Raw genomic sequence first — 27,915 nt, forward strand, 5'->3', positions numbered from 1 at the left:
ATAGTTGCATTGCTATTCATTATGTGTGCACACGTGAGAGGTTTTGCCGAATATTTTAACTGGCAGACAAATATTCAGAATTGGCTCGATTCCACCATTCTCTATAAAACCGAAATCCATCCACACATGTGACTAATTCATTTTTCTGGAACCCATCCAGCGCCGAGTTAAATGTGAAATGACTTCATTACAGGACCATCCGTTCTCCCCACTATTAACAAGCTTCTCAAAACAGCAGACCTGAGCACAGTTTACCTATGAGTCTTCATTAAAATAAGTTTAAATAAAGGCTATGTGTTTGGTGAGCTAGGGAAGAAAGAAAGAACAGATATTAAGAAACAGCCTCATGCCTCAGTGCAGCACTATAAATCTACTGAATGAGCCAGCGCAATCCCCAGTAGTGATTACTTATTAATAAGAACCGGCAAATAACTGCCAAAACTCCCTCTGCTGTGAGTACTCCACGATAATGAAATGCAAGTAAGCAATAACTGACCTCAAAGTTAGGTGTTAATTATTGGATGTGGTCTGCCTGCAATCTCCCTCCCTTCCAGCCCCTAGGCTGCCTCAGGGTAGGGGGACACCGTGGCAGCAAGGACCCCTGCATCCTGCACCAAGCCTCAGTGTTAGAGACGGAGTCTGTCCCCGGGGCAGGGAACTCGGCGCACCTCTCTGCCCACCTCACACCATCAAAACAGAAGTCTCAAGAGGATTCCAGTGAACAGGAACATGTTTCTCACATGGATAAAAGGCTGAAGCTACAAATTATCACGCCAATTAAGGTCAGGGGGTATGTGGCCCAGGCTTGGGAAGAAACTGTAAGTGAGGCAGGCATAACAGAAAATGTGCTTAAGATGCTGCATTTTACTGTCTCAGCAGCCACACCTGTGAACAACCACCATACAGGATCCTGAGCAACTAACCAGCCTCCACAGTGCACAAACAATGCAATCAGCAGCCAGGATAAACACTGAGATACTTTGTGAGAAAAACAGACCAAAGAGACAAAATTATTCCATGGTATTTCAAAACAGACAAATAAAAAAGATTAAGGCTCTGATTTGTTCTAAAGCTCTTCCATGAGCACGGTGGAATCAGGACATACCCTGGAGTCACTTATGCAGATCTACATTAAATGCAGTAAAGTACCACCTATGAAAACTATTCCTCTGAGCTGGAAAGGAGCACTCACTGTAAGTGAAAACCAGAAGCCTTTGTACGTGGAAAGTTATGCTCCTATATTTCTGAACCCGTCCTTACGCGTGGAGTCACAGGAGAGGGGGAATTTCAGAAGTTTCTGAAGTTTGGAGGATTTAAGCACATGTCTTTATAAACGATTTTACTAAATTTCTAAATCAGGTCCCTCATTAGTGTGTTATTTTTCATTATCGGATATGTGGATCATTTAATTTAAGCATAAACTGTAACAGCCCTGCGTACTTACTCCTGCAACTAACGTTTCACAGGCCACAAAGCACCTAGGACTTCAGAGTCTCCCAAAAGGAAGTTTGTATTGGTGTTGGTCGTGCATGTCCCACACCCGTTCCACCCAGAGCAGAAAGGCTGGAACAGCTGCAGTGATTTTTCAAACACTGCATGCTGTATGCTATCAGCAAGGAGCTGCAACACAGATCAGGAAGCGTTTTAGAATGTGTTGTCTCTGGAAAGTGTCAGGTGATGGCATCTGTGATTTTTAAAGAGCATTTTTCCTACCTAAGCCACAATTTTTAAAGTGAAATTCATGGCAAACCTAAATGAAGTTCATCTGGCACACCACTCCTCCATCACTGGGTGCAAGATTCCCTCACAGCAAGGCTGAGCTTACCTCCACATCAGCGTCTGATGAACAGTTGGCCGTAAGTGAAAGACATGGTTACTGACTGCCAGGTTGTGTTCCAGCCGGAAGGGCTCCAGTACAACACCATCTCTCACGGGAAACGTCAGACGCAGCTCATCATTGTGGTTGGCTGGGATCGAAGAGGGAGAGAAAGCGTGAACTTTCCCTTTAGCATCTGCAGTGCGATAACAACGTGTATATTTATACAGAATAGTAACAAATGGCACAGTGATCTGCTACTGAGTCTAACTTAGAAGGTTCATACACACAAAAAAGAAAATCACAAGTAACTACATCATCTGATACAAGTGACAGGGCTCAAACTGATAGCGATGGCAACCCCAAGTCTTCTGTTCTCCCACACTTAATGTTAGGACCTTAAGCATTCCGGCCACAACAGAAACCAGGCATGACAAGAATTCCTGGTTTTTATTACTGGATGTGTTCTGTGTCCAGACTTACTCTGTTGGCAGAAGACTGACAACGTATCTCTTAATTATGGCAAACTGTGATAATGCTTATTTTCCCTGCTTTGAACTGGGATCATCATTACCCAATTAGTTCCAACTGTTTCATCAGCTGAAACTATCCAACAACCAAAGACACTGGTATCCAATTACTATCTGAGCTCATAAAATGAGGTTTTGTGGTAACTTACAGCTAATCTATGAAGTCTAAATGTCTTTAAATGCTGTGTTCTTGCCCAAATAATACTGCAGGCCACCTTCTACTTCATTTTTCAGCTATCCTGAACTCCAAACACCAGTTGCCAAGCGCTAATGCGGCAGCAGTTATTTTACAGAAAACATAAAGGTTCTCCCAGTTCCCTAGTAAATGATATCTCCTATTGTTCATTAGTCACTTCGAAATCTCAAATATCTTGTGCTAGTACACAGCCAGAGAGATCTTATTATTCCTGCGCTGTTCCCAGCCAAATGTAGCTGTGACGTTGAGTGGCTTTGAAAGAAACATATATCAATTTTTGGCATACTACTGAATATTCTTAAGAAACTGTATGGATCACAATAGAGACACTGCTATAAATATTCACATTTTTCTCTGTTCTGCAGTGATGTTCAATGAATGGCTTTGCCCTTGAACCAAACAGACCACAACGAAAGTTCATACAATAAACAAGCCTACCAAGCACACATAACGCAACCCAAACCCAAGTGTTTTATCCTCAGGAAGCACATCAAAGGACTACCTTCAGGAGTGAAATCCTTACAAGTTTACCCTGGAAGAACTTTTCTGATACTCTGTTTTAGGAGGGGACAGAAATCTTTCTCTTTCCTGTCCACTGGCTCTAGCGAGCCTGCACTGTGCACGCCACATATCACAACTTAGCAATTCCAGCCTCTCCCAGAGCAGCCATCAGAGCTAGTTTCCAGACTCTGAAACATATGTGGCAGAGAACAGAGGGACAATACATGACTGTGGGGGCATTCCATTTGCTACTCACTTGGAGGTGGTGGTAAAGCATTGATATTTGGTTTAATGTCAGGTGGGAATGGTGGTTTGACATCCTGGTTAGGTGACAGGTATGGAGGAATATTGCTCCCTGGAGTCATAGGTGGCGTGGGGTTTCCTGGAACAGGTGAATGAGGGTAATTTGCCACAGGTACCGGCCTTGATGGCTAGAAAATAAATAACATCACATTGTTATTGCAGTCTGAAAATAAGAATAAGCAGCCTTGTGAACTGTACCGCTATCAAACACCAAAGGCTACAAACACGGTAGGGAGGCCCCTCTGTCTCCGGAAGGACAAGAAACCACAGGACGTCCCATAAGGCCTTTAGGGAAGAGGCAGACTAGGAAAACAAAGCAGGAACTGAAACCAGCACACAAGCCAGCTTAATTCAGGCAACGACCAGATACAAGCAAGGCTGCCAAGAGGCTTATCGCATTCCTCTGAACACTCTCTTTACAAAACCAACCAGCCATTCGCTTCAGTTTTTCCACACCACCCCAACCCACCCCGTCCTTTGTTATCTCTTTGGCTTCCTCCCAAAATAGCCCCAGTGCACAAAAGCCTACATGAAAAACAAAGTCCAAAAGACACACAATTAGAATGTCTCTGTCCCTTTTACTTCCATCTATCCTTTCTTCCACCCCTGCCCAACTCATCTACTCAGAATGAAAGCTCTGGGGGTCAGGGGATGTCTTTTATTCTGTGTACCTACAGTTTTGATTCTGTTAGTTTGCTGCTGAATAAGACAAACTAAGAGAAAAAGTATAGTTAAGTATAAACAGTAGCTATAGTATTAAAATAGCATTAGTTCTGTATCTTGTAATTAAAGGGATGGTTGCAGTCAACAGAATAAACCAATAACGATGATGTGAAGGAAGCCGACATTAAACAAAACTGCAATTGCATGGTACTTTCTTGTAATAGCTTGTGTACCATAAGTGCATACACAGGAGAGTATCAGAAGATAAAAATCTTTACGGACAGCCAAAGTATCAGGACTTCAAATCTGATTCTGTATCTAAATGCTGCACTGCTAGCCTAGGATACTCCAAAGCACACAAGAAGAGAGATGCATTCTGAGATCTTAAGCATTTACATTTCCAACCATCTTTGCTTTTTTCTTTAACACATACAGTTACTATCTCCACAATCACCACAATCCAAAGGTTCCGGTCCTGTCTGCGGCAAGCCGGAATTTTTCCCCTAGCCAAGATAATCTCCCTTCCTAACAAGGTCTTTTATTTTCTAACAGGCGATATTTGAATACAAAACAGGGGATGCAACGGAAAGACCACAGATTCCCTGTTAGAACTATCATGTAAACAAAAAACCTAAACCCCATCTAAAATAAACACATGTAAAATGTATTAAAAAAATCTATCCCTTAAAAACTTCAGAGGTATCTTCTGCTGTTATTTTAGCGTAAGTGACTGCACTGTAATTATAATAGTTGAGGATATATCTCCTCCTCGTGTTCTTCCTGGCAGTGGACTGCAAAAGCTGCCATGATGCAACAGGCATTCCTTTGGGTACCACAGTAGACAGCTTGGTTGCACGTAGAACAGATGCTCTATAGTAAACAGGTTTGGGGATTTTTTTCTTTTTTCCAACAGTGTTTTCGGCATGAATCACACCGGAACAATTCCAATTCAACACCAATGTGCAACTTGGATTCTTTCAGCCTACATTCAAAATCAGAACGTAGTCCAGAGACCTCAACAGCTAATGCTTTAAAAGCAGGTCAGACCGTCAATGGTCCTCCCCATTTTTATACTTACTGGAGTAACTGTGTGCAAAAGATCACTTTTGTGAGCACTTTAAACACATCAAATCTCAGCAGGCCCTCAGTAGAAACCCATATTCGGATAATATGAAGTGCTCAAGATGTATCCATAAAACAAGTTTTAGGCAACATTTTAACAATTCTAATTCTTGCCCAAAACAAGCAGCACAGAGGGAAAAGAAGGAGAAAAGCAAAGGGAGAGGTCAGAGGAAGTCACGCGAACTTCAGTTCGAAGATGAATTCTACAGCTGGAACGGCTTTTAAGTTTAGGCTGGCTTAATCCAACAGTGACCACTGTAGGTTTGAAATGGGGATGCTGCAATGTGGAACTTGTTTATTACAAATTTCCAAAGTTGTATTTTTGCAGGGTGCCATGATTAGGTGAAAATATTACACCTGAATCCCATTAGATACTTCTTTTAACATGCTATTTTTGAAGTGAAACCAATGTTTTCTTGTAAAAGCCTCTAATGAGCTGCAGTAACATTCAATTTTCTTTTTGAACTGCTCTGAAGTTACAATGCAACTTGGTTGATTGACTCGATTCTGTGATATCCAAAACATAAGTAAAAACACTGTGCTGCTTTCCCTCTTTCCTTTAATTACAGAAAAGCAGTATCTATGAAGTCATTAATGTGACTTAACTCAAAAATGTCTTCCAGAATTCAACAAGATAATTTAAAGATTCTCACCTTGTAATACTGCCCCATGTTGACCGTTGGAGGAGGGTACTGCCCCGTGTTTTGCTGACTTGGCATCCTCTGTCCAGGATAGTTGGGAGACGTAAGGGGTCTTGGAGGGTTGGGAGTGGGGTATTGACCGGGCTGGTTTGGAAACTGGCTATTTGGTCCATACTGCTGGTTTCCATAATTCGGCTGTTTCATGACAGAGAGGAAAGAAGACAAAGATCTTTTTCATGCAAGCAGCTGTCTCTAATTGATTATTAGCATACATTCAATAGTAGAATCAAAACTAACAAAAAAAAGCCTCCAGGTGAATACTCCTCAACTTAGTGCCACTCACGCCTAAACCAGGGCCCTGATGGCTGGAAGTGAATACTCACTCAAAAGCATCAAAGTCCCGCAAACCAAAGTGGGGTAAGAATAACCATGTACCTTAACACACACAAACGCTCAGCCTTGCAGCACTGTCAAAGGGCACCATGTTTGAAGAAACCAGAATAACAACCAGATGCAATGTTCACAAAATCTCTGTGTTTTTGCAAGTGCTACCAGCCCCATCCCTGGGGCTCCTTTTCCAGACGGAGAATGAAACCACAAAAAGTAACATAAAAATAAAAAATCCCGGAATGGGCAGAGAACAGACAGGTGTGTTGTCCATCTCTGATTTCTCAACACAACTGCTATGCTGGCCCTGTGCTAGAGTGTTTAGCAATACCCAAACAACTAAATAGAAGCTGTTATTACTAGTCATAAACACCTTGCTAGTGCTAGCTAGTACTGTGCTGCAGTTTTGGAATGAAAGTCATGAAAACTGGAACTTCGAAGGTAATAAAATGTCCATTTGAAAAATTAACTGATTAATAAGAAGTTTCCACAAATGAAACTTTCAAAAACCAAGAAGCAAATAGCATCTATCGGATCTGCAGAATTCCAGACCAGCAAGCATGTAACATTCAGGGCACTGTTCAGTATTGACTTCTTGGGAACACGGTCATATTCACTTACGATGAAAAACCTGCTTCTGAAGCAGCAAAAAGGGATTTACAGTCTTCCTTAAAATATGAAATCTGAAGATAAAAATTATCCGAACAGGCCACATTCTGTGTTTTCTTAACTTAATTGTAGAGTAAGTGGCAGTATTTACAGTGAAAAGCCTTCCCAGAGAAGCAACTTTGGCAAAAGCACATAACTTTTTTAGTAAAAAAAAAAAAAAAAAAGTTTGCAGATCAAGAAAGAAATGTAGCTCAATCATAAATGTTTGCTGTTATTTTCTGCATGCTATGGTACTCTGCTGTATGTTTTCTATAAACTCTTACTACCGTTATTATAGTCAGGGCAGTATCACAATATTCAAAGCTTTACACCTGGAGCTATAGCTGATGTTGTAGTCTCAGTTTAATACAGAATGTTACCAGGAGATTATCTCTGAAGCTAGTAACTCGTGGATAGATTATAAAGACATTTAGGTGCATATAGATGCTGAGACTGGGTGAGATTCTCAAAAGCATCTACCGTCTAAATCACACCAGTCTGAATAGTAAAATGCATAGGTGATTTTTAAAATCCAAAAGCTCGTCTGTTTACACCTTTGGTTGTCTAAGTTTCTTTAAAATTTTGACCCCAGGTGTTTTGCACAAGGTCATAATACATGTCAATGGCAATGTAATTTTGTCTACAAAGCCACTCAGATCTCATTTAACAGCATGGGAACTTAGACAGAAATACCACACTCCAAATAAACTTATATTAGATAAATGCTGACACTGAGGGATTTGAGTTCAACACGATTTATATTCATCTCAGTGCCTATTAAAATCAAACCTCAAGAAGTTTGGAAAGCAATTGGTCTTTAAAATAAATGTTATTACTATTGGTGTTTATACAATGTATGCCCTATATTTTTTTAGAACAATAAAACCATTAAAAAAAAGCACACCACATATGTATTGGGCTCAAATTAAGTGTTTCACCTTCAACATCTCTTTTAAATCATCACGTTAAACAAATCCACTCCTGTGAAGCAACTCTGCTTAAGGTCTATGAATTCACCGTCTAGCATGAGAATCTCAAAGTGACATTTTGAGGGCTGAGCCAGTTTTAGGCCTTTCTTGGTTTTAATGACTGTCATCTTGACTAACACAGCAAGGGCCAACCTGAACACTTTAGAAGCTAAAAAGGAGGAGCTGCTGCAGCTTGTATTTTAACGGCAGTATTCCTACCACGGCTGGAACAAAGATGTACTTATCTTACAGGGATGCACATCACACGTTACCCAGCATGTTGCAACTTTCAGTCAAAATAATAGCGTACATAAAAACATAATTTATTTTATTACCTCTCCTGGGTACGGTCTCTTTATGCCCTGTATAGGCAAAGACTGGGGGCGTGGGCCTGGGTAGGCTTGCTGAGGCATCCTCTGCCCATGGGTGCTGAAGGGACTCATTCCAGGAGGCCGAGGCTGGTTCATGCCCATGGGTGGCCCACTCATGCTGGAAGGCGTCATTCCTGCTCCCATGCTTGCAGGGTTCATGTTGCCTGGCATAGAAGCAGGGCCACGAGGACCAGGCTGGTTCATAAACTGGTTGTTGTAAGCCTGAGTTGGACCCATCTGGAAAGAGGAACAAACCTTCAACGGAAGAAGAAGAAAAAAAAAAAAGAATAAAATGCGACATGCATTTAAAATGGGAGGAGGGAGCTGAACATGCTTTTGGGGGAGGGAAGAAGGGGAGGATTTATGTCGCATTTTCCTTCAATGATCTCCAGCATTTGATGGGCAGTGATGTCATTTATAATAAAAATCCAATTAGAATTGTAGGAGGCGTAAGAGAGAAAGACAGACGTTAAGTCTAAGGTGAGCAATTAAATAATTTAAAGTGGCTAGTCTATTACTGTAAGGTTAACAGGTCAGGAAGGTGGCTGTGTAAATACAGCACAACGTTACAATTTCTAAGACATTGTACTTTACATCACCTGACACCCACGTACTTCAAAACTCAGAAAGGTAAAAAAGCTAAGAAGGAAAAAACCCTCAATTGATCAAACCCTTGTTTATTTCAAGAAAAAATTATTACATGAAGTCATGACATGCTGCAGGCTATGGACCACCGGAAATGCATGTCTCGCATAGCTGTTCTCATAGACAACATTATTAAAAAGCAAATCTCTTTGCTACTGTTGTTTCCTTGTTTGAAGGGGAAAAAAAACAACAACCAATTGTAGCTGGCAAAATAAACAATTACTCAAGCAGTACAAAACCTATTCCAAGATTCTGGAACCTTTCACAGGGTACTCAAATTTAGAGGTTCACAGGGGGAGCAAAGGCAGCAATAATATATCACATCAGACACAGCTGTAGATGCATAAACTTCAATTTTTTTAAGGGGCAATCTCCAAATTACAAAATAGGAGGCAAGACTTACCGGGAAAAACACAGGAGACCAACTCCTACCTATATACACACATTCCAGTAGTTCTTCATAAGCATTTATAACCATGCTCATGCACCAAAAAAAAATAAGCAATAGAGGAGGCACCCTAATAAAGATGGGAGTAAGCAGGACAGCCCAATTCCCTCTAATGGTCCAGATCAGGTGGGTATGAAGACGTAAGGGTTGCTCTCTTACCGGTCCATACTGGTTCATGTCCTTATTCTGCGTTTCCTGAAGGGCTGCCACAGTGGCTGTAGCTGTAGCTGTGGCTGTAGCAGCTGCAGCCGCAACTGCAGCGGCGGCAGCAGCTGCAGCTGGCTGGGTGAAATCAGCTGGCGGCCTCGTGTGTGGGGGGATCCCCATTCCTGCAGGGGTATTTGGGCCTCCAGGGTAACTAACAGGTAAAAAAAGAAAGAAAGAAGGAGAGAGAATTAAGACGTGCCTGGTGGATTTTGTTTTGAACGTGGGCGTGATCCTCATCTGGAACTGTTCCAAAACCACGTATCAAAGCCTGATGAAAGCCAGCAGGAGAGGTAATTAGGTGTGTACACGCGATAGAAGTGTTGCTCTGGTGCAACAGTCATAGGGCTGCCACTGGGACTGCAAGGCACCATTGTCAGTTGTTTGGGGGGCAGTGAACTGCTTTGTAGCTTACTGCGAAGTTGAACTGAAATCCTGCAAGTTACTGCATGCTCCATTTCCCAATAGTGCAGGGGCAGACTGCACAGCAGCTTGAACAGTGAGCTTCCTCCACTATAGTGCGTTCACCTGCCTCACCGATGAATCATGCCAAGTGCTCCCGATGTTGTAAAAGCATTCCTCCCTGAACCTCAGCAGAAAGGCCGGGAGAGACCCAGCTCTACTGGATCCCACACAATGTGTTTTCCGGTGCCTACCCAGCTCTCCTATTGATCATAAGATAAATTAACCTAAACCATGCCTTTCCCACTCCAAGACATCAACTATTTTTATAAATATGGGCCAGTATACTATGCCCATTTTAGAGATGTTAATACAAAGCTAAAGAAACCTTCTGACTTATTCAAGGTCACTCAGTAGATCAGTGGCAGAGATGAAAGAAGTTCCCCGAGTCCCAGGTTTTACATTCTTCACACTAGACTGAGTATGCTAACAACCTTTTCAGCAGGCTTTGCAGAGGGACCATAAATACTGGCTTCAGTTAAGTGCACTTTACCACTCTTGTTTACAAAGCATAGACACAGAAAGTCAAAATGTAACAAAACCCAGGCTATTAGTTTGGTTTATTTCACTAATGCAGCATTTACTTCCCCAAAATAAATACACAGCTTGACCATCTCTCTTAACAAACATCCACACCCCCAATTCTTTTCAAATTCCTGCTGCGGAATAAGTCTTTGGGCAGAAATATCCCATTGCATAGGAACCTACTTTGCCTAACACTCAAGATTATTCCTCCATACGCACGTAGAAATTATACCATCAATACCTTTCACACCCTGGCCTTATTAAATGTTAATCATTCCTAAGCTTGTGGTCTGTTTAACAATCTCTCTTAATTAAAACTTTATTTTGGGGGGTTTATTAGAGCTAATTGATTGACCTAAGCCATTTCCATTTACTGTGATGAATTTCATTGCAGTTTGGGTAGCTGATTTCCGAAGCTATAAAAGCAGTATGCACTTCAGTTAACCAGCATAAAATAGCTACTGAGACTTTATATAATTAAAATAAACCCATGACACTTCTTCCAGGTCACTAAAACAAGCTGCATCAACTATTTACATCCATTTTTCACCTCACACAAGTATATCTTACCTGCCACCAAAGCCTCCACTTCCAGGATAATTGGGCCGCCCATACATGCCCTGCTGTATGTACGGCTGAGTGGAGCCTGCCTTGGTTGAAAACTGTTGCTGCTGCCCAGCAAACTGAGGGGAATTGATTCCAGGGTTGCTGGTAGTCATCCCAGAAGCCATGGGATTTCCTGCTGGGTTCATAGGGTTGTTAGCATTTGCCATTGGATTTCCCAGCACCTATAAGTAGAAACATGAAAATAAGGGGCTGTACGGTGAACTACTTCAAGCCAATTAAGTTGATTTGCTGCAATCGATAAATTACAATATAACCACCCTGAACTCTAATGAACATACCCTTGTTGGTATCTAGGTGCACGTTCCTGGTGATTTCTCCTTCTCTTTTGCCATTTCCAAACAAACAAGAGACTCTGATCTCTAATTAATCTTCCACAGGAGATTTTTAGCTAGATGGAACCCCAACTAACACATTTATGAAAAAAGTTATAAAAAAGACCTGCTAGAACCATGCTCTGTGGCTGACAAATTCATCCGATTAAGAGGAAGTACATGCTTTATCTTTTTTTTTGACATAGGACTTTGAAATAACTTGCAAACATTCAGTCTTGCTGGCATACTGTAAAGGGTACTACAGATGCAGTAACTGCGAAAGAACATATTTCAGTGGCTGAACCTGTTCTTGAATCTAACTCTCTCTGAAGTGTACAGAAGTCTGTCGGATGTTTTTTTTGCTTCTTAGAAAAGAGTCCTCTGTTTTGTTTTTAAAAGGACTTGGTTTGCTTGCTTGAAGTATTTTTTTTTCCATTGAACCAAAATTGCTATGATTGCCATTGAGATGCAAGTATGGCTGCATGGAAATCTGTCTCCTACTTGGGAAGAAATTTAGTGGTCATGATTTTTGCAGAAGACCAAGTCACCAGCTTTGGGAATTTCTGAAAGGGAAATGGTGAGCCCGGCTCATTCTTCTCCCTTGGGGGGCATGAAGAATTACAGGAAACCCCATCGTTCATTTCAATCTGCTCTGAACAGCTACAACCAAGCTTAATGCTTCAGAGTTTCACCCTTCCCTTGCAGTGATTCTGAAGAAGCATTTTCTTCTTTATACCAAAGCACTTTTTTTCTTTTATCGCACATTCCTCCGAATTATCATGAAGGGTTCAAGTTACATTACAGTGTACTCTTGAACTTGACAGCACAAAACTCTTTAGTCTTTTTTTTTTTTTTCCTTCCCTTTTGCATTTTTAAGTGTGAAAAACTTTCACTTGAAACTATATTTCTATTTTCTGGCCAATATACAGACCTACCTGTTTACTCAGGTGTTTCTCTCCCAGATGGGATACATTTTCTTTTAAGGTGTTAAAAAGAAACCAACAATAATAAATGATGTTATAGATCCTGTAACTGTTTCCTCTCTTTATTTTTTGAAGAAAGATTTTGCCACAACTAGTGCTTAACATAACTGCCATGTGAGCATATGGCTTGGCCCCTGAGTTATTTCTTTTTCAAATGGCTCCATCCATAAGAATTTTGTATTTAATTTTCTGACCAAAATTAAAATAATAAAAAAAAAATCCACAGAAAATTTTATACGGGATCTAATGTCACTTGATTTGAAAAAGGCAGAAAATACAAGTTAGATTTATGTACCATTTGCACTCATTAAAGATGGTGATGTGTTTAGAGCACTTCATCCACGGTGTAAGACAAGGCTAGACTGTCTTGAGAACTTGATTTGTGCCACATCCCTTGGAGAGCACACTACCACAAATAATTGGCGTCTCCTTCATTAAAGCTGCTTCTTTTTTTAATAGCATAATTCAATATACATTGCAGAAGAAAAAGAGAGGTAAGAATGGAGAGAATCGAATGAAAATCCAGTTAAGTCTCGCTCTCACCTGGAAGCCAGGAGCTCATGCTTTTGCTCCAATGCATATTGAAATATTTTCGCACAGTAAGGCAGTATTAACAGGAGAGGTTGAAAAGAGCACAGCCTATAGCTGGTAGTTAACACTTCAGCATGGGGGTAGACTTGGCACTGGACTTCACCAGCCCACAAGTACGACACAACCCCGGCTAAAATCAACCATAACTGTGAATCTAGCTAGAAATTTTATTTTTAATAAAACAACTCTTCAAATTCAATCTGAAACTTTGAAGAGGTTTGGAATTACCCCAAAATCATGCATTTAGTGTTGAAACCATACAGCGCAAAAGATGTGCTAAACCCAAGTCTGATATTTGCATGCAGCTAAAGGAGTTACTGACTCAAGCCCTCAGACACCTGCTTTCTGATGCCACCAAAGAGGGCACGACGAGAACAAAAATTAAGTATGTACAAGAAAACACAGACACTGTTATGACACTGTCACAAGAGGATTTTCCAGAAAGCTTTCCATGCTGCAAAAATTAGTGAAACTCCATATCTACAGGGGAGAGAGCATAAAAACGAAGCTTACCTGGCTTTGAGAGGTGTTAGTCACACCCCATACTGTGGTGACCACTGACAAAGAGCCTGGAGGCTGGTTGGTATTTTGCTGCCAGGGTACAGAATCGTAAGGGAAAGACCCATCACTGCAAAAACAAATGTTTAGGAGGGTGAGATTTTGGAAGTTTAAACAGTGACAAGTTGCTGGATGGGACAAAGGGATTAACAACCGACATTACCTTAACTCCCCACTCCTCCTCCCATTATTAGCCTAGTACTCTCAGAGGCATAAAGTTTCTTTAATAGCAACATGATCATACCAAAACCACACGGAACTAACGAATTCCTTAACTATATTGAAACACGGGGCTTTTACCATAAAGGTCTGTTACCAGCGAAAGTAAAAATAAACTCAGGGGCCAAGTTTCAAACAAGGGCACTAAGCAAGTTGCTCAGAAGCACTTATTTTTTGCAATCCATCTCAAGCTCTTCAACAATCACCGCTTCAGCTGCCATTTATCAATTCAATTAGATTTTGAGACCAGACTGCAGCTCCACTGTCTGCACTGGGTCCCCAAATGGCCAGAAAAGCCTTTAAAGGAATAGCAGTTCAACATCATTTTGAAAGTAAATTGAAATTCAGATAGTGTTCTCCCACACGATGGATAAGCTGCATGCCAAAAACAGTATTAGCTAATCAGCATTCTAGAAAATCAGCTGCAGATATACAACACATCTTTCAGATAAATATGTGGATGAGAGGATTGGGTTTTTCCATTACCTTTGTCCACAGATAAAAGCAAACATTTCTTACAGTTCTTTTCATATGAAGACATTGGTGGTTTCAAAATGAACACAGGATAGGTACGCATCTAGTGTAATTAACGAAATATGCTAAATCCAATGAAAATAACTATTAATCCTATAACTGTAAAATATATCCCACTTGAAATTTGCTCATTTTCATACTATTAACTTGTAAATTAGTTTTCTATTTGCATATATGCACACATACACACACGTGATCTTTCCTCATCTATCTATCTATCTATATATATATACACACACACCATTTAATACACACACACACTGCTCTCTTCCATGATTTTCAAACACTATTGACTTGCGTCTTATATCAAGAATTGCATTTTTCCCTGGACTACCAGCTATCACTGGAATTCTATCCAGGGCTACCTTGCCTAAAGAATCCATACAAGCTCTTTGAGCGCTGTGTCCACGTGCTTCAAAGCCTGCACCGTACAGCGCCACCCAATTAACTCATACGAGACACAGCGAGGTAACCAACCTGCCAAAGCCCTAAAAAGGGCTCTGTGGCAGACCAGGGCACTGACTCTCCCGTGTCCCCAGGCAGCACTCCAGGCTTGGACCACTTCTCCTTCCTTTTGTGCTGTGAGCCAAAATCAAGGACTACTCATGTCTTCATTCTTTAGCCTGTTCATAACACCTAGTGTAAATCATTTAAGAATAGGAATCGCATTGCACAAAGAAGTGCACATACACGTGATAAAAACCGCCTATGTCTCAAGTAACCAATAATCCAATAACACCACCAGCAGCTGTATAAGGCAAAATGAAACAATGAATACATTGTACAAACTAGCAAATTTCAAACAAATTCCACCATGCTGTGCCAGCACAACAGCATTGTATTAGAACATAACTATGAATTTGAACTGACCTATTTGTTTCAAAATACCCAAATTGAATGAAGCAATAAAATCACAAAATAATTAAAATGAATTAAATTAGGGAAAAGAATAATTTCCCTTAACAAATAATTAGGGGAAATTAATGGAAAATTGTAATTCTCTATAAGATGCTTGACATGTAACGTTTACGTTGACAGCTTCCATACAAAACAATGTGCGAATAAGGGCATATTTAACACCTTACAATCAGTAAGTCCTCCTAGCCCATTTTTTAAAACAATACTGTCTCTCCGAAGGCTAAACATCTTCCCTTCTCATTCAAAGGCTCAGAAAACGGCTTCAGTGACTAATATTTGCAAGTGACGCAATGCTTCAGCAAGTACCCTCCACCAGCATGGAGACAAATGACTAACCCAGAATTTGTGACAGCTATCAAGCCTTCCTTTTTCTCCTGCTCTGAATGATGCCTCCTACTTTACTTCCTTCTCTGACTGTTTTTGATGATGGTGATTTGTTTGGATATTTATGGCACATATGAGTGTTTGTATACTTCAATGACTACAAAGAAGCTCTCTCTATGCCATAAGCAGTTAAAGGACTGACTGCAGCCATTCCTCTCTATTCCCCACCGATGGTGCTGTGCACAGGTAATAAAACCCGAGGAACAAGGCAAATATTTTGCAAGTGTATGAGTAAATAAGAAGCGTAATGACAGGCAGGAATCAAACCACAGAGTCACTGAAGGTTCTTCTAATGCAAATATGCTGTACCGTTTCTATGCATACTCAAACTTTGAGCTAGTGATGCCTTAGCCTGCTGTTAAGTAGTTATAACTATTTCTTCACTTTCTTTGTCTCCAAAGCATGTTTCTCTTACCCGTTCCTCTCCTTCACAGTACACAGAAGAGGATTTCATATAGCGTTCCATACTTTCCAATGGTAGAGTCAAAGCATTTGTTTAGTGGAAGGCTGCACTGGACTCTCCAAGACTATACAATCACTTCATCTAATTACAAAGAAGAGTAAATCACTCAATTAAAACAGATGACGCCTCAAGAAACCATATTGATGGTTGAAACATGATGAAAGCCTCCAGCACAGGACACAGCATAACACATGAAAGCCAGAAAAAAAGACTAGGTATAGATCTGTTGAGAAATATTCATTGTGCACATTAAATCGCATGACTATTGCATTATCCAACACAGGACTTAGCTTTAAATCACAGAAAACTTTAATATAAAAAATGATGACGACACTGAAATAGTGAAGGATATGCCTTGGCCCTAATATACACTTACTGCGCTAGACCTCACTTCACTCAAACTTCACTTTAGTGACCCCAATGAGAAACAGACGGCATTCTCGTGGTTTGCATTCCCCAGCATGATGCTCTGGCCCATCACCAATTACACGCATGTTTGAGTATGACTTTTGACATACTGGATACAATACCCACCGTTCCTCCACTATGTGAAGGCTTCTTTGGTTTCAAGCGGTAGGAGATACTGAAACACATGCCACTCAACCAAAGAATTACTTGTCCTGCCACTTCTCTCTTTCAACTTGCATTTCTGTCCTTAGACAACCCAAAGGAATACTCCTACCATCAAAGGAAAATCCATGTAAGTACTGTAATGAAACGTGACCAATCCAATTCTCATTTGCTTTCCACTATTATTATACAGAGCTGTGAATTATTCTGAAATCCGTTTCTTTAATCGTGAAAATGGCAGCCAATAGAGAAAGAAGCTTCAACCTCTCCAGCCACAGCGAAATGCTGCCCACAACATTGTTCCTGTTGAATGGTACAAGGGTAATTAAGTCTCTCACTACACCCTGGAGGGCAGTGAGTCAGTACGGGCTCAGATGGAGTCCACTAAAAGAGTATTGACTAAATTTATAATAGTGTTAATGAACCTATACATACTACTGGTCAGCATTAAAGGCCAAACAGCAGAGGAAACCATAGCGCAATGAGGAAGAGATGGCAGGAAATTACTTCTCAAACTATGATATAGTGAAACTGCAATCAAGGAATAAGGAAGAAGGATTTCTTAGCTGCTGGCAAATGTACTGAAACCACCCGTAATACAACACTCATGTCGGAGAGGTACATCGGGACTTAGGTCTAAACAGCTTCTCTTAATCCCAGGAATAGGGAAACAGAACCAGGCAGATATCCAGCCTCTTTGGAATAGTTACAGACTTCATGTCAGACACAGACTGTTAGTTAATTCTAATAAAAGCTGCTTAATAAAAAGTGAGCTCTGTAAATTAATACTAGTCAATTACTGTAATTTATACATGATTTGTGGCATTATTTGAAAATGCTGTATTTTAAATATGTTTATGTTGTCATTAAAGCAATTGTATGTGTATCTGATACTCTGTTTACATGTCTTCATTGATTGAGGAAGGAGAGATTCAAACGGTTTAGTGAAGTACGCATCCCTAGAGCATTGGTACTTTACATGTTCTGGAGGAGGATAAAAACTGGAATTATACCTTCCCAGTGATTTTCCACATCACTTGTTGAGAAGGCCAGGTGTCTAAAACACTACTTTTATAAAGCATCTATCTCTGCTTTAAACCCTGAAAAATCTATCAGCTACTGTAGAAAAGCACCAGATGTTGGCTGTCTCAAAAAACCTTTTCACTCCAAGCACTGCAGTCAAGTTTCCCGCAACTGGGCTTTCAGTGACTGGTTTCTGTTGCTTACCCTCAAGCCAGCTTTACAGTTTCGTAGGGGTCTTTAATGTTTCTGAAGCACTGTCATCCTATCTGACTGGTACCTGACAAACACAAGAGTCCACACAGTCCTTTAAATCTACAAACTGTAAAATAACTTCTTCAGCTGACGCCAAGATGAGCAGGTAATTGCCAGTGTAACACTGACTGTCACTTCTCCCATGTCTTCTTTTGTCACTCATGGACACCTAGAGAGGAGAGCATCTGACGACAAGGAGTGAGGTGTCAGAGATCCACCCGGGCCAAACACTCCTTTGCAGTTACACATGGCCAAAAATCAGAACGGTCCAACTACAGCCCAAAACCAGGGCTCGTGATCTGTTCTTGCGCGCTGGCACCTCTCCATATCTGCACCTCACTCTGCCTCTACAACTGCCTCTGGGCGCCTGTGTGCTCAGGGTGCCCAGCACCCCGTGGCTGTATTCTTGGTCGGAGCCTCTAGGTGACACTACTTTAATACAAACTAAAACATAACAACCTCCAAACAAGGCGCCTTGCTCCTGCCTCACCTCTCTTTTCCCCCTAAAATCTCATTCGTCTGCAGTGGAAAAATATCACAAATCCCACAATCAGAACAGGAAATAAAGCCCTGCGTAACTGTAGCACCAATACACATGTTTCGTGCCCCTACTGTTGCACGAGTAAGGCAGCTTAGCTTCTTTCATTCAGGTTTAATTCTTGTTTTACTTGGATTTCTCGAATGAACACCACTCACGTAGCTGTAGTTATTAATATGGATTCGGTTAGCAACCCTTCTTGATTAGGGCACCACCATAATCTTATTTTAAGCATACTGTTATTTAAGAAAAGGCTGTTTTGCACGGTGCAGTGCAAATGCTGAATTCAAACCGCCTTTTTGAGGTGCTCCTGTTATGGAAAAGGGATTAATTTCACCACATTTTTATAATTTTTGTATCAGTATGAACAAAACCTAACAACTTCTTTAAAAATAAAATCGCAAGAAGAGACGAAACACTATTAGCAGCTTTCTGCAACACTAAAATGCTCCAGAAAGGACTTCAGTTAATTTTTTTCCAGTTTGATAAGCTGTGAAACCCCAACAATCTATTCATAAATAACAGATCAAATGGATTTTTTTAATTTTATTTATTTATGGTCAAATTTCCACTGAAAATATCCTTGGCCTTGACTACTAATTTGATTAAAAAAAGCCAGTGGGACACCTGAAAGCCAAAATTTGTTTCCGCTTACTGGCAATCAAAAACATTTCGAAGATCTGCTTTTGTTTTCTTTTTAAAAACTCTGGACATTTAGAGGAAACAACTCATTTCCATTGAGATTTTTTTTCAGGGGAACAAAACCAACGCCTCACCAGCACCATCTTCATAGGGCTAAAGTGCTTGGCCAAAGTGTTTCAACTTGAACACTTCAAATTAGTTTTTAGTCTAGTTAACATATATTAAAACACATTACTATTAAAAAAATTTCATAACACAAAATTTAACCAAGTTATCCTTTGACTTTTTGTGGTGTGTTTTCCACAGACTGTAGAAACCAGTCTACACAATCTGTTCTCTCTTCACACAGAGGAATGAATACGGCAGAACAAGGAGACACCCATGTAGGAAGGACACAAAGAGCACTTACAGTCAGCAAGGAAATATGAGGACACATCGTAAAGAAAACAAAGAATAACTACCTCTGTACATCACATGCTGACATAAAGCAAACTAAAAGCCGATGTTGTGTACAGGTATCCTATGGTGTTTCCATTAAAGATGAGGAAAAAAGAGGGTGCTGTAGCTAGTGTGGGTACTAATACTGGCTTTGGATGGCTAGCAGTAATCTGCTTTTGATTGATGCTGCCTATGTGATGCCTATGCATGCCTTCCTCAAATACATTCCTCTAGTTGGCATTCTTTGAAGAAGTTTAAATGATATTGGCGTAAGTTAAGGCTCTGTCGTGTATTTCACTAAACAAACACATAAGACAGAGTCCCATCCAAATCACTGGGTGTATTTATGTAATGCAAAAGTGAAAAAAGTCAGTTTGGAAGCATTCTGCAAGACTTTATTTCCCTCTACTTCTTAATGGCGTGACCCCAAACACTCAGATCTTACAGCTAAAATGCATAGCTCCAAAAATTATTCCCCCGCCGATTTCACAACTTTGTTGTTTCCCTCCACTCTTTCCAACTAGATGAATGTGTTCTCTAAGCCTTTGGAAAGCTTTGATTCTCTCAACACCAAATGCGCAGAGGATCCATACCTAGTCCTTCCCTATCAAGAAAGAATCACCTCAAGCATTGTTTCAGTACTGGAGGTTGCCTGTACCGGGCTGTGAACAATGTAAACTGAAGAGGAAGAGTGAAAGCGGTTAGAAATTTCATAATTGACCGTAAAAAGAAGGAAAGCCGTTTTCTGGCAAGCGGTTTGAAAACACAGAAGCATTCTGAACCCGTTCTAGGTGAGCAGATGCAGGTGAAGCAGTCAAAAGGCAAAAGCAGCAAGGCATTTATCAGCTCGGTGGTTTGGATGGCACCTGCAGCTAGCAGGTGGCTATCACCCCCGCCTCCGCTCTTTTAAATATCGACACACATTTACAATAACCATTCATGCAGCCACACACATACGCACAATACAGCCGCCTGCGTGGAGACTGAGACGGCAAAATCGAGCCAGCAGTTCAGCAGGTGATGCAGAGTACCTCTGGAAGCTGAAAGCCTTTAACTTTTTCTTTATAGTCCTGACAAGGCCTGTGAGGCCTGGATGACTTATGACTGCGCGAGGTGGGAATGCTGCCTTCCATTTCACGTCAGGTTGCTACAGGTCAGGCTGTGACATGCTTGCTGCTGCTTCCTGGCGCCTTACTCTACACACAGCCTCATCAGTTAGAGAGCCATGCCTGCAAAGTGCCATGCTGCTCAGCAAGAGTTAGAGTATCTGCATCTAACCCCTGAAATTAGAAAAATGCATCGGTCCAAATAATTAGATTAATTCAGAAGTTTCTGAACCTGCAAACACCCACCCCCCTGCATACACACACAGTCCTGCTACGTTACAGATTTCATATATGTCCACGCACACGTGTGTGCGCACACACACAGAGATACAGAGATAACACAATTTATTTCTGTCCATGTGGAAAAAACGATCACAGCTATGCAGGTAAGAAACAAAATGCTACTGAGACCCGCTCCTGCCTCAGACAAAGCTGAAGGGGTTACCGTCGTCTGACATTATGGGACTACAGCATCCATCCGATCAAAGGAAAAAAAGATTAAAGCATCACACCCAGTTCTATTGTCACACAAGTAGACCATGCAACGCATTACTACAGCCCAGATTACAGTTACAAAATCCACCGGTAACAGCCCTGCTATTAACATGCCACCTGTTACCTTTTTCAAAATGCTGAAATTATCTTATGATCGTTTTCAGCTTGACAAATGCAGTTTAATCTTTATTGCATCTCAGAGCACAGACCTGCTTCATCCATGTCTTATTTATCTCACATGTGTCGGAATGCAACCCCGAGCCCTCAGTCCCCCCCTGCCACCAGGCATTCCTTCTGCTCTGCTTTATCAATATACCTGGGTTTCCATATCCGACTGCTCCTTTACAATAAAAAACACACCCACCCAGTATTCTACCATTGCCTGTTGCCTTGGTAATCCAAATGCCTGGGTACTCGCTGATTATCGGCGAATGAGACTCGCATTGTTCACACCGCAGCGCGTCTGCTATGTTAATGTGAGATAATGGCAGCCAGAAGACTCCTTTTGTTCCCAGCTTTGCTGTTTATTCATAGTGCCTGGAGGTCAGCGACTGCTACAACAACCGGGGAAGGAACCGCTGAAAGCGTGAGCAGATTCCACTTCTGCTTTTGCCTCTGAGACAGGGGGAAACACGAGCAGCCCCGCACAGCGAGAAGGGCACCGGGAGCGCTGCAGTCTGACTCACGCAAGGTGTAGCAGGCGGCTGGGAGGAAGATTTGATGGACTTGCACTTCCGAGATTTTAGATGAAGCTGATTTACGCTCCCCGACAACAGCAAAAAAAAAAAACCCGCTTTCTTCAAGAGGCGGGGCGGGGAGGGGGCCAGCACAGCACCACCGCAACTTACGGGAAGGGAGCCGGGCTGGGGGCTCCGGGGCTGACCGGGGAGCGGGGGCGAGCCGCGCCGGCGGCCAATAACCCGCGGCGGGCAGCGGCCGGGGCGAGGGCGGCAGCGGCTCCCGCAGCCCCGGAGGCGCGACGGGGCTGGAAGCCGGCTGCCGGGGAGAGCCGCCGAGCAGCCCCCGCGGCGAGCGGCGGCTCCCGCGGCCCCCGGAGCGGAGCGGGCGGGGACGACAGCGGCCGGGCAGGGCGAGGGGAGCCCCGGCCAAAGGGCTCGGGCGGGGAGGGAGCGCTGCGCTCCGCGGCACACGCGGGGCAGGTCTGAGAAACGTCTCGCCGAGACGCCTCCGACACTCTCTGCCTGTCAAAGTTGTTTGGAAATGCTGTTGCTGACACAGTGACACGGGCAAACAAACCATCACATCCTATCTCCCCTGACGTGGTAAGTGGGAAAGGAGAGCACAAACAGACCGTGGTTCCTTCCGCCCCGCATCCTCAGCTTGGTGGAGATGAGGACATTCAAGAAGATGCCCCGGCTGGAGCGCTATTCCCCATTCCCGGAACAGCCCTTTCACGGGAAGAAACCGCCGGTTCCTGCTAAAGGCACTGTCAGGATCTAATTAATGTCACCGACCCATCCGCACAGGTTGTTGATGTGCTCTGTCTGTTGAGCAGGCTTTGTTGTCATCTCCAGCCAAAACCAGTCAGGGATTTTTCAGTAAGAATTTCTAACCCATTTCATTTTAGGGGAACCATTAGAAAAACTCCCCATCACTGCAAATAGTAACGACTATTTCCTTTTCTTCCCATTGCCATACTAAAGAGACTTGAGAACCCAACTGTATGGCAATAGCAGGAATAAACAGAATGACAAAATCGTTTATCAGGAATTCATTCCTTTTCTAATTTATTTACAGGGAAATCCTGTGGACGGTCACATATTAATCTCAGTGAATGAATTACAGATAGGTGTAAATCAAAGGCACCAAGAAAAATATCATATTTTAGACAAAAATACACATCTGTGTTCTTGTTGCCAAATTATAAAAAAAGAACAAAAATCTTTTAAAAAGACAAGGTATTTGCCATCATTTATGCCAGTAATTTGTTATATTTTTTTTTTCACTCCACTGATAATTGAAAACGTCGCCAGACTGTAGCACTCCCTCCCTGCTTAGAAGCCATGTCACCTCCTGGCAGGCAGGCTGGGGTGCGATGCTGACAGCGTGGGTACCCAGCAAACAGCTACTCACCCTGCGGGAGCCGCGGGCTCTGCCTCCCCCAGCCCTTCTGTGCCCGGCCAGGACTGCCAAACATCACACCTGGACCGGCACTGACTTATTTCTGATGCTCCCCATCCAAAGGGAGTCAATCCAGTCAAAAGACTCCCCATGATTTTAATGAGGTCTGCATCAAAGGGCTAGGCGAAGTACAGCTTTCAGTGTCACCATGCAGTTAGTTACATGCTGACAGTCAAAACTGGTAAAAACTAGGGGTGTTGCCACAGCTGAATGATTTTTAACTCCAGCACCATCAGAAATGAGTTGGTCTCATTGAGAACAAGTGACAGAGGGAACCGTCCCAACATGCTGGAAGAGGAAAGTGACCTAGACTCAGCACAAATTATCTGCTTTTGAGAGCAGCCCTCATGTAAAGAGCGTGATACTATTGTGATTATCACTAAACAGTAAATTGTAATCAGACATTTTCAGGAACTGGATGTTCAATATGGCCCAAACACTAAAATGAAAGCTGTGTTTTCAAAGGTGCTAGTTATCGTATTTTAAAAGCCAGCCTAGACAGGGTAAAACCTGGGAAGGTCAGATTTTGCCTAAGTCAGCAGACATACCTTAAATAATATTTGCCCCCCCCCTCCCCAAAATTGTATCTAGTATATACAACGCTTAGAGGAAAAAAATGTAGAGCACAAAACACACATACTTATCAGAAAAAAAAAAAAATCACAAAAAGTATAGTAGTTGTGTTGCTACATTATTCTTACTGCAGTAGCACTCACTTCGACTCTCTAATCAATACAGAAGCCCTATTTTCACATCTGTGCAAGGTGCTGTACGCACAATAAAAGGCAATCCTTATCCTATACCTTTTACCAAGCATGTGAAGAATATATATTTGAAGTTAAGTTGCCCATTGTTGTTCTCAGAGATCATGTCTCTCAGTCTCCCCTGTTACTACAAGAACTGACCACAAACTTACCTCACCTAAAACGAAATACAGATTTTTCACATGAAAATATTACAGGTTTAATCATTAACAGCTAATGGTTACACGTTACCAGTTTTCAACTAGAGAGTACTAATCATTTGCTTTTAGCCTCAACGTTCTTTTAAGATTTTCTTCCACCTCCTCCCCATAACAAGTATGTGCACTTAAATTAGTACCAGTGGTTTCACTTAGAGGACAAGATGGGCAAACAAGTCTTGGGACAGCATTTTCAAGCAACTAGTTTTGTCTTTACAATGTTTAGAGCAACAGCGGCCTTACTTAATACTGTCCTGAACAACTCTTGAGGGCTGGTTTTTTTCCTTTAAGAAATGGCACTTCTGCAGAAACATTTCTGGATTCTGAACTTTTCCCTTATTTTCACCTAATGGTGGATTTTAACATTTCTTGACAGAAAGGCAGACAGAAGAAAAAGAGAGGCTGCTCTTGCAGAATCAGGAGTAATTAATACAGGTTGCTTTACTGGGTATATTCTCTTATATTAGGATTTACCATCTGTTCAGTCCCTAGTTATATTTATTTCATGAACAGAAAGATTCTTTCAAAGCCCTTTCATCTTATCTTTCACCTAAAAAGTTTTGTATTCTTTTGCAAATATAGTTCCTGTACGCCACAGCCACATGCAGTAATGAAGTGATCCCCGACTTCAAACCGATGTATAAAACACGCACAATGTGCTTGTTTTCATAAAAGTGTGTATGTGCTGCACTTGACCTTTCACTTTAACCATTTCTCACATTTTTAAAGTGACTATCACTGTCGGTCAGAACCGCCTATGATGGCAAAATTGAAAAGGCAGCAACCTTTGCAGAAACGCTGACGCTGTTTCTACTGGTACGCTACAGCCAGATCATTCCTGATTCTTAACAAACAATGAAGAGCCACCAGTAAAAATTCAAACACAGAATCGCCATTCTTTTCCAAGAGCGCTTACCCATGTTGAAAGTTCAGCTCTTAGTAAAGTTTAAATTGGAAGAAAAAAGGGACAAAATAAACACTAAAAATAAGTACACTTGTAAAGCAAGTCTAACCAGTAAAAGGCATTTATGGCAATTGCAAAAAAAGTAATGATAATAAATAAAGCACCTACCATAATATTGAATTACTAGTTAATTTGGTCTACTGTTTAATTTTCTCAAAACCTCTGGTACTAAGTAATTTGTGATAAAATAATTTTTTCTTCATATTTTTATTAGTCTTCACTGCCCTATACGGACATTACTACCGTTTGGTCACTAAGTGCAAGTCAGCTGGCAATTAATACAGAAGACCAAAGTTTGGAGCAAGAGAGAAGACAGTAAGAACCCAACAAATGCTCATGACAACATACCAAACTGCATCTAGCAGCTGCCTATTGTCAGGTGTTTTTGTTGACAAAATAAACTTTACTACAAGCTATGCCAAAAATGAGAAGCCCCCTAGAGCTTGCGTGGGTCAGATCCACCTTAGTGGATCTGAACCAAGGTGTAATTCCTGCTGGGATTGATGGAAACTGTACCCATTATCAACCAAGATTCAGTTTGATCCACATGTAAAGGTCCACCACTTAATGCAAGGAAACGTTAAGTCAGAACTCGATCAAAGCAAAGGAAACTGTATAATGACAATATTTTGTACTTAGATAACAGCATTTGCCAAAGACTTTGAATTCATTTAAAAGTAAAAAATCAGTCAGCTTAAGTAGTATCTGTTACTACAGACATTATGTCAGGTTCAAAAACTACAACACAAAGAAGTAGCTCCCTGCAAGCTAGAAAGCATGAAATTTCTCTCCTATGCGGAAGAGCCAGCCCAAAGACTACCGCCTCTCCTTAAGTCCCCCATAAATACTTTAAGTAGGGCTTAAATTAGAAGTTATACAGATTAAGGAGGTGGATAGGTCTCGTACTGGTCCTTCAGTACAGGAGTGAAATTTATCCACATGAATCAGTAAAAAAGCCTAAAAATAAAATAAAATACAGTAAAAAAATATTTTTCAATGAACCTCACATTCAAATTTGAGCTAACTATTATTACACTGCAGTGACTTTAAAAAAAAAAAGATAAAGTTGAGGGGTTTTTTTTGAGAATCCAGTGCTTTTGCACTTTTTGCTAACCGCCCTACATTAGGAAGTAGGTATTTAGCTGAATTTTTGTTCCATATGCAACACTCAATCATTCTGTTAATGAAAAACTAAATTTAGAATGAAATCAGCACGATACAGTCCCTACTCTGAAAGCATTTGTTGCATGTGTGCACATCCTTGTACGGCTTATATTGTGCTCTTGGTAAGTGCATTTGCCCAACAGTATCAACGCCCTCCTCGATCAGTCTACTTCAGCTCTCTCCCACAACTCAATTAACTTTTTAAAAATAAAAGGTTGTCCCTAAAAATAGGCCAGACCTGAATTCCCTCCAGTGTATATGCCCACAGTTTCTTAAATACGAATCCTTGGATTTAGATTCTTGCGATACATTATTGAATCAGAATTTATTTAGCAGCCGAGCCCTGTTTCAACTTTGCGACTCAGCAGCTGTATTTCTGTAGCGCCAGGTACATGGGGATTCTAGTCCCTGACTAGAGTTCTGGGTAATTCTGTTGCTAGTAAAAGCAACAGCAGAACAAGCTCTGTGTGAAATACTCAAGACAGTCCGATGACAGGGGAAGGGTTTTTCTGTCTAGTGATATTCAGCAGCTGACACATATCCTATATTCCCTCTGTTAAGCTACGTAAGGTTCTTGAATATGCTCTTGGTTGTTTTAATTTAATATCTAATTCTTCTACAAAACTTGAATTAGCTGGCTACATTAATTTCTTGTAGGAAATGCAAAGCATACCTTTTTTTTTTTTTTTGGTTTGAATTCAGACAAAAACCTCGTGAATTAGAGATAAGATACAGTGAACTTTCATACTAAGCTTTTGACCCAAATGTAATCTCATGCAAATACAAAAGTTGCTTCATCAACAGTTTTGTCACTGGGATTGTACTTAATGGCTTTTCATCTTTTGTTTAAGTCAAACAGAAAACTCAATTCTTCTTCACACCATACTTCACTACTGTCTTATAGACTCATTATAAAACATCCATGAAAATAAACAGTTCCAGTTGGAAAAAGAAGTTGGAGAGCCACAAGATGTCTCATTCTAATGTACCACCCGAGAGATTCTAAGCAGTCATGGTTATGGCTAAATTACAGACGAGACAACAGCACACACTGAAGCGGCGATACAGATATTCCAAATCCCTAAGAGGCTGCTGCTGCTATTGTAGATAAGAAGTTATGCCACAGAAATCATGTTTCTAGAGGGGCATCTCATAGGTAAACAGCGGTAATTTAGAACTGACTCCGAGCGCATTCCTCAGTATAGCATTTCAAGGGAAATACTCAAGAGAAACCTACAGGGACTGTTTGAAACTGGGCAGGATGTTCTACTATTTGGTAGAATACTGGCAACCCAGTATTGCCAGAAATGCTGGTATTTAGGTTTAGCAGAAGAAAGTATTTATTTTTTGACATGTGACAGAGTTTCAGCGGAAAACTGCCATGAAAGAAAAGAGTTGTGCCTATCTTATCTAGTAACACAGCACATAGCCCCTCTGAGATACAACAGTGCTTTCATCCTTACTTTTATGGACTCCGGGGGAACAGAGGCTAAAAGGTCGGATGAGAATCAGGCACCTAAAAAACCACAAAACTACACCTAAGAGAGCATATACACTGCACCACTCTTTGTCTGCAGACTGGCCACTAATTTCAGCTTGGCT

At 41.3% G+C, this 27,915-nt stretch overlaps 1 protein-coding gene across 9 annotated transcripts in view; it reads right to left on the minus strand.

The window, feature by feature from the left end:
• ZMIZ1 (zinc finger MIZ-type containing 1) overlaps positions 1 to 27,915 on the minus strand; it is a 352,031-nt gene that overhangs the window by 23,516 nt on the left and 300,600 nt on the right. For 6 of the 9 annotated variants that reach the window (XM_054205564.1, XM_054205566.1, XM_054205570.1 and 3 more), the window contains 7 exons: positions 13,456 to 13,570; positions 11,001 to 11,218; positions 9,399 to 9,597; positions 8,111 to 8,401; positions 5,785 to 5,967; positions 3,300 to 3,474; positions 1,826 to 2,012 (listed from right to left, as the gene is read on the minus strand). In XM_054205564.1, the coding sequence (XP_054061539.1) occupies positions 1,826 to 2,012; positions 3,300 to 3,474; positions 5,785 to 5,967; positions 8,111 to 8,401; positions 9,399 to 9,597; positions 11,001 to 11,218; positions 13,456 to 13,570 (1,368 nt within the window). The remainder of the gene's footprint in view (positions 1 to 1,825; positions 2,013 to 3,299; positions 3,475 to 5,784; positions 5,968 to 8,110; positions 8,402 to 9,398; positions 9,598 to 11,000; positions 11,219 to 13,455; positions 13,571 to 27,915) is intronic. The other 3 variants (XM_054205572.1, XM_054205568.1, XM_054205569.1) reach the window with 3 other exon arrangements.

Source organism: Rissa tridactyla, chromosome 6 (genome assembly GCF_028500815.1).
Source record: "Rissa tridactyla isolate bRisTri1 chromosome 6, bRisTri1.patW.cur.20221130, whole genome shotgun sequence".
Taxonomy (NCBI): domain Eukaryota; kingdom Metazoa; phylum Chordata; class Aves; order Charadriiformes; family Laridae; genus Rissa; species Rissa tridactyla.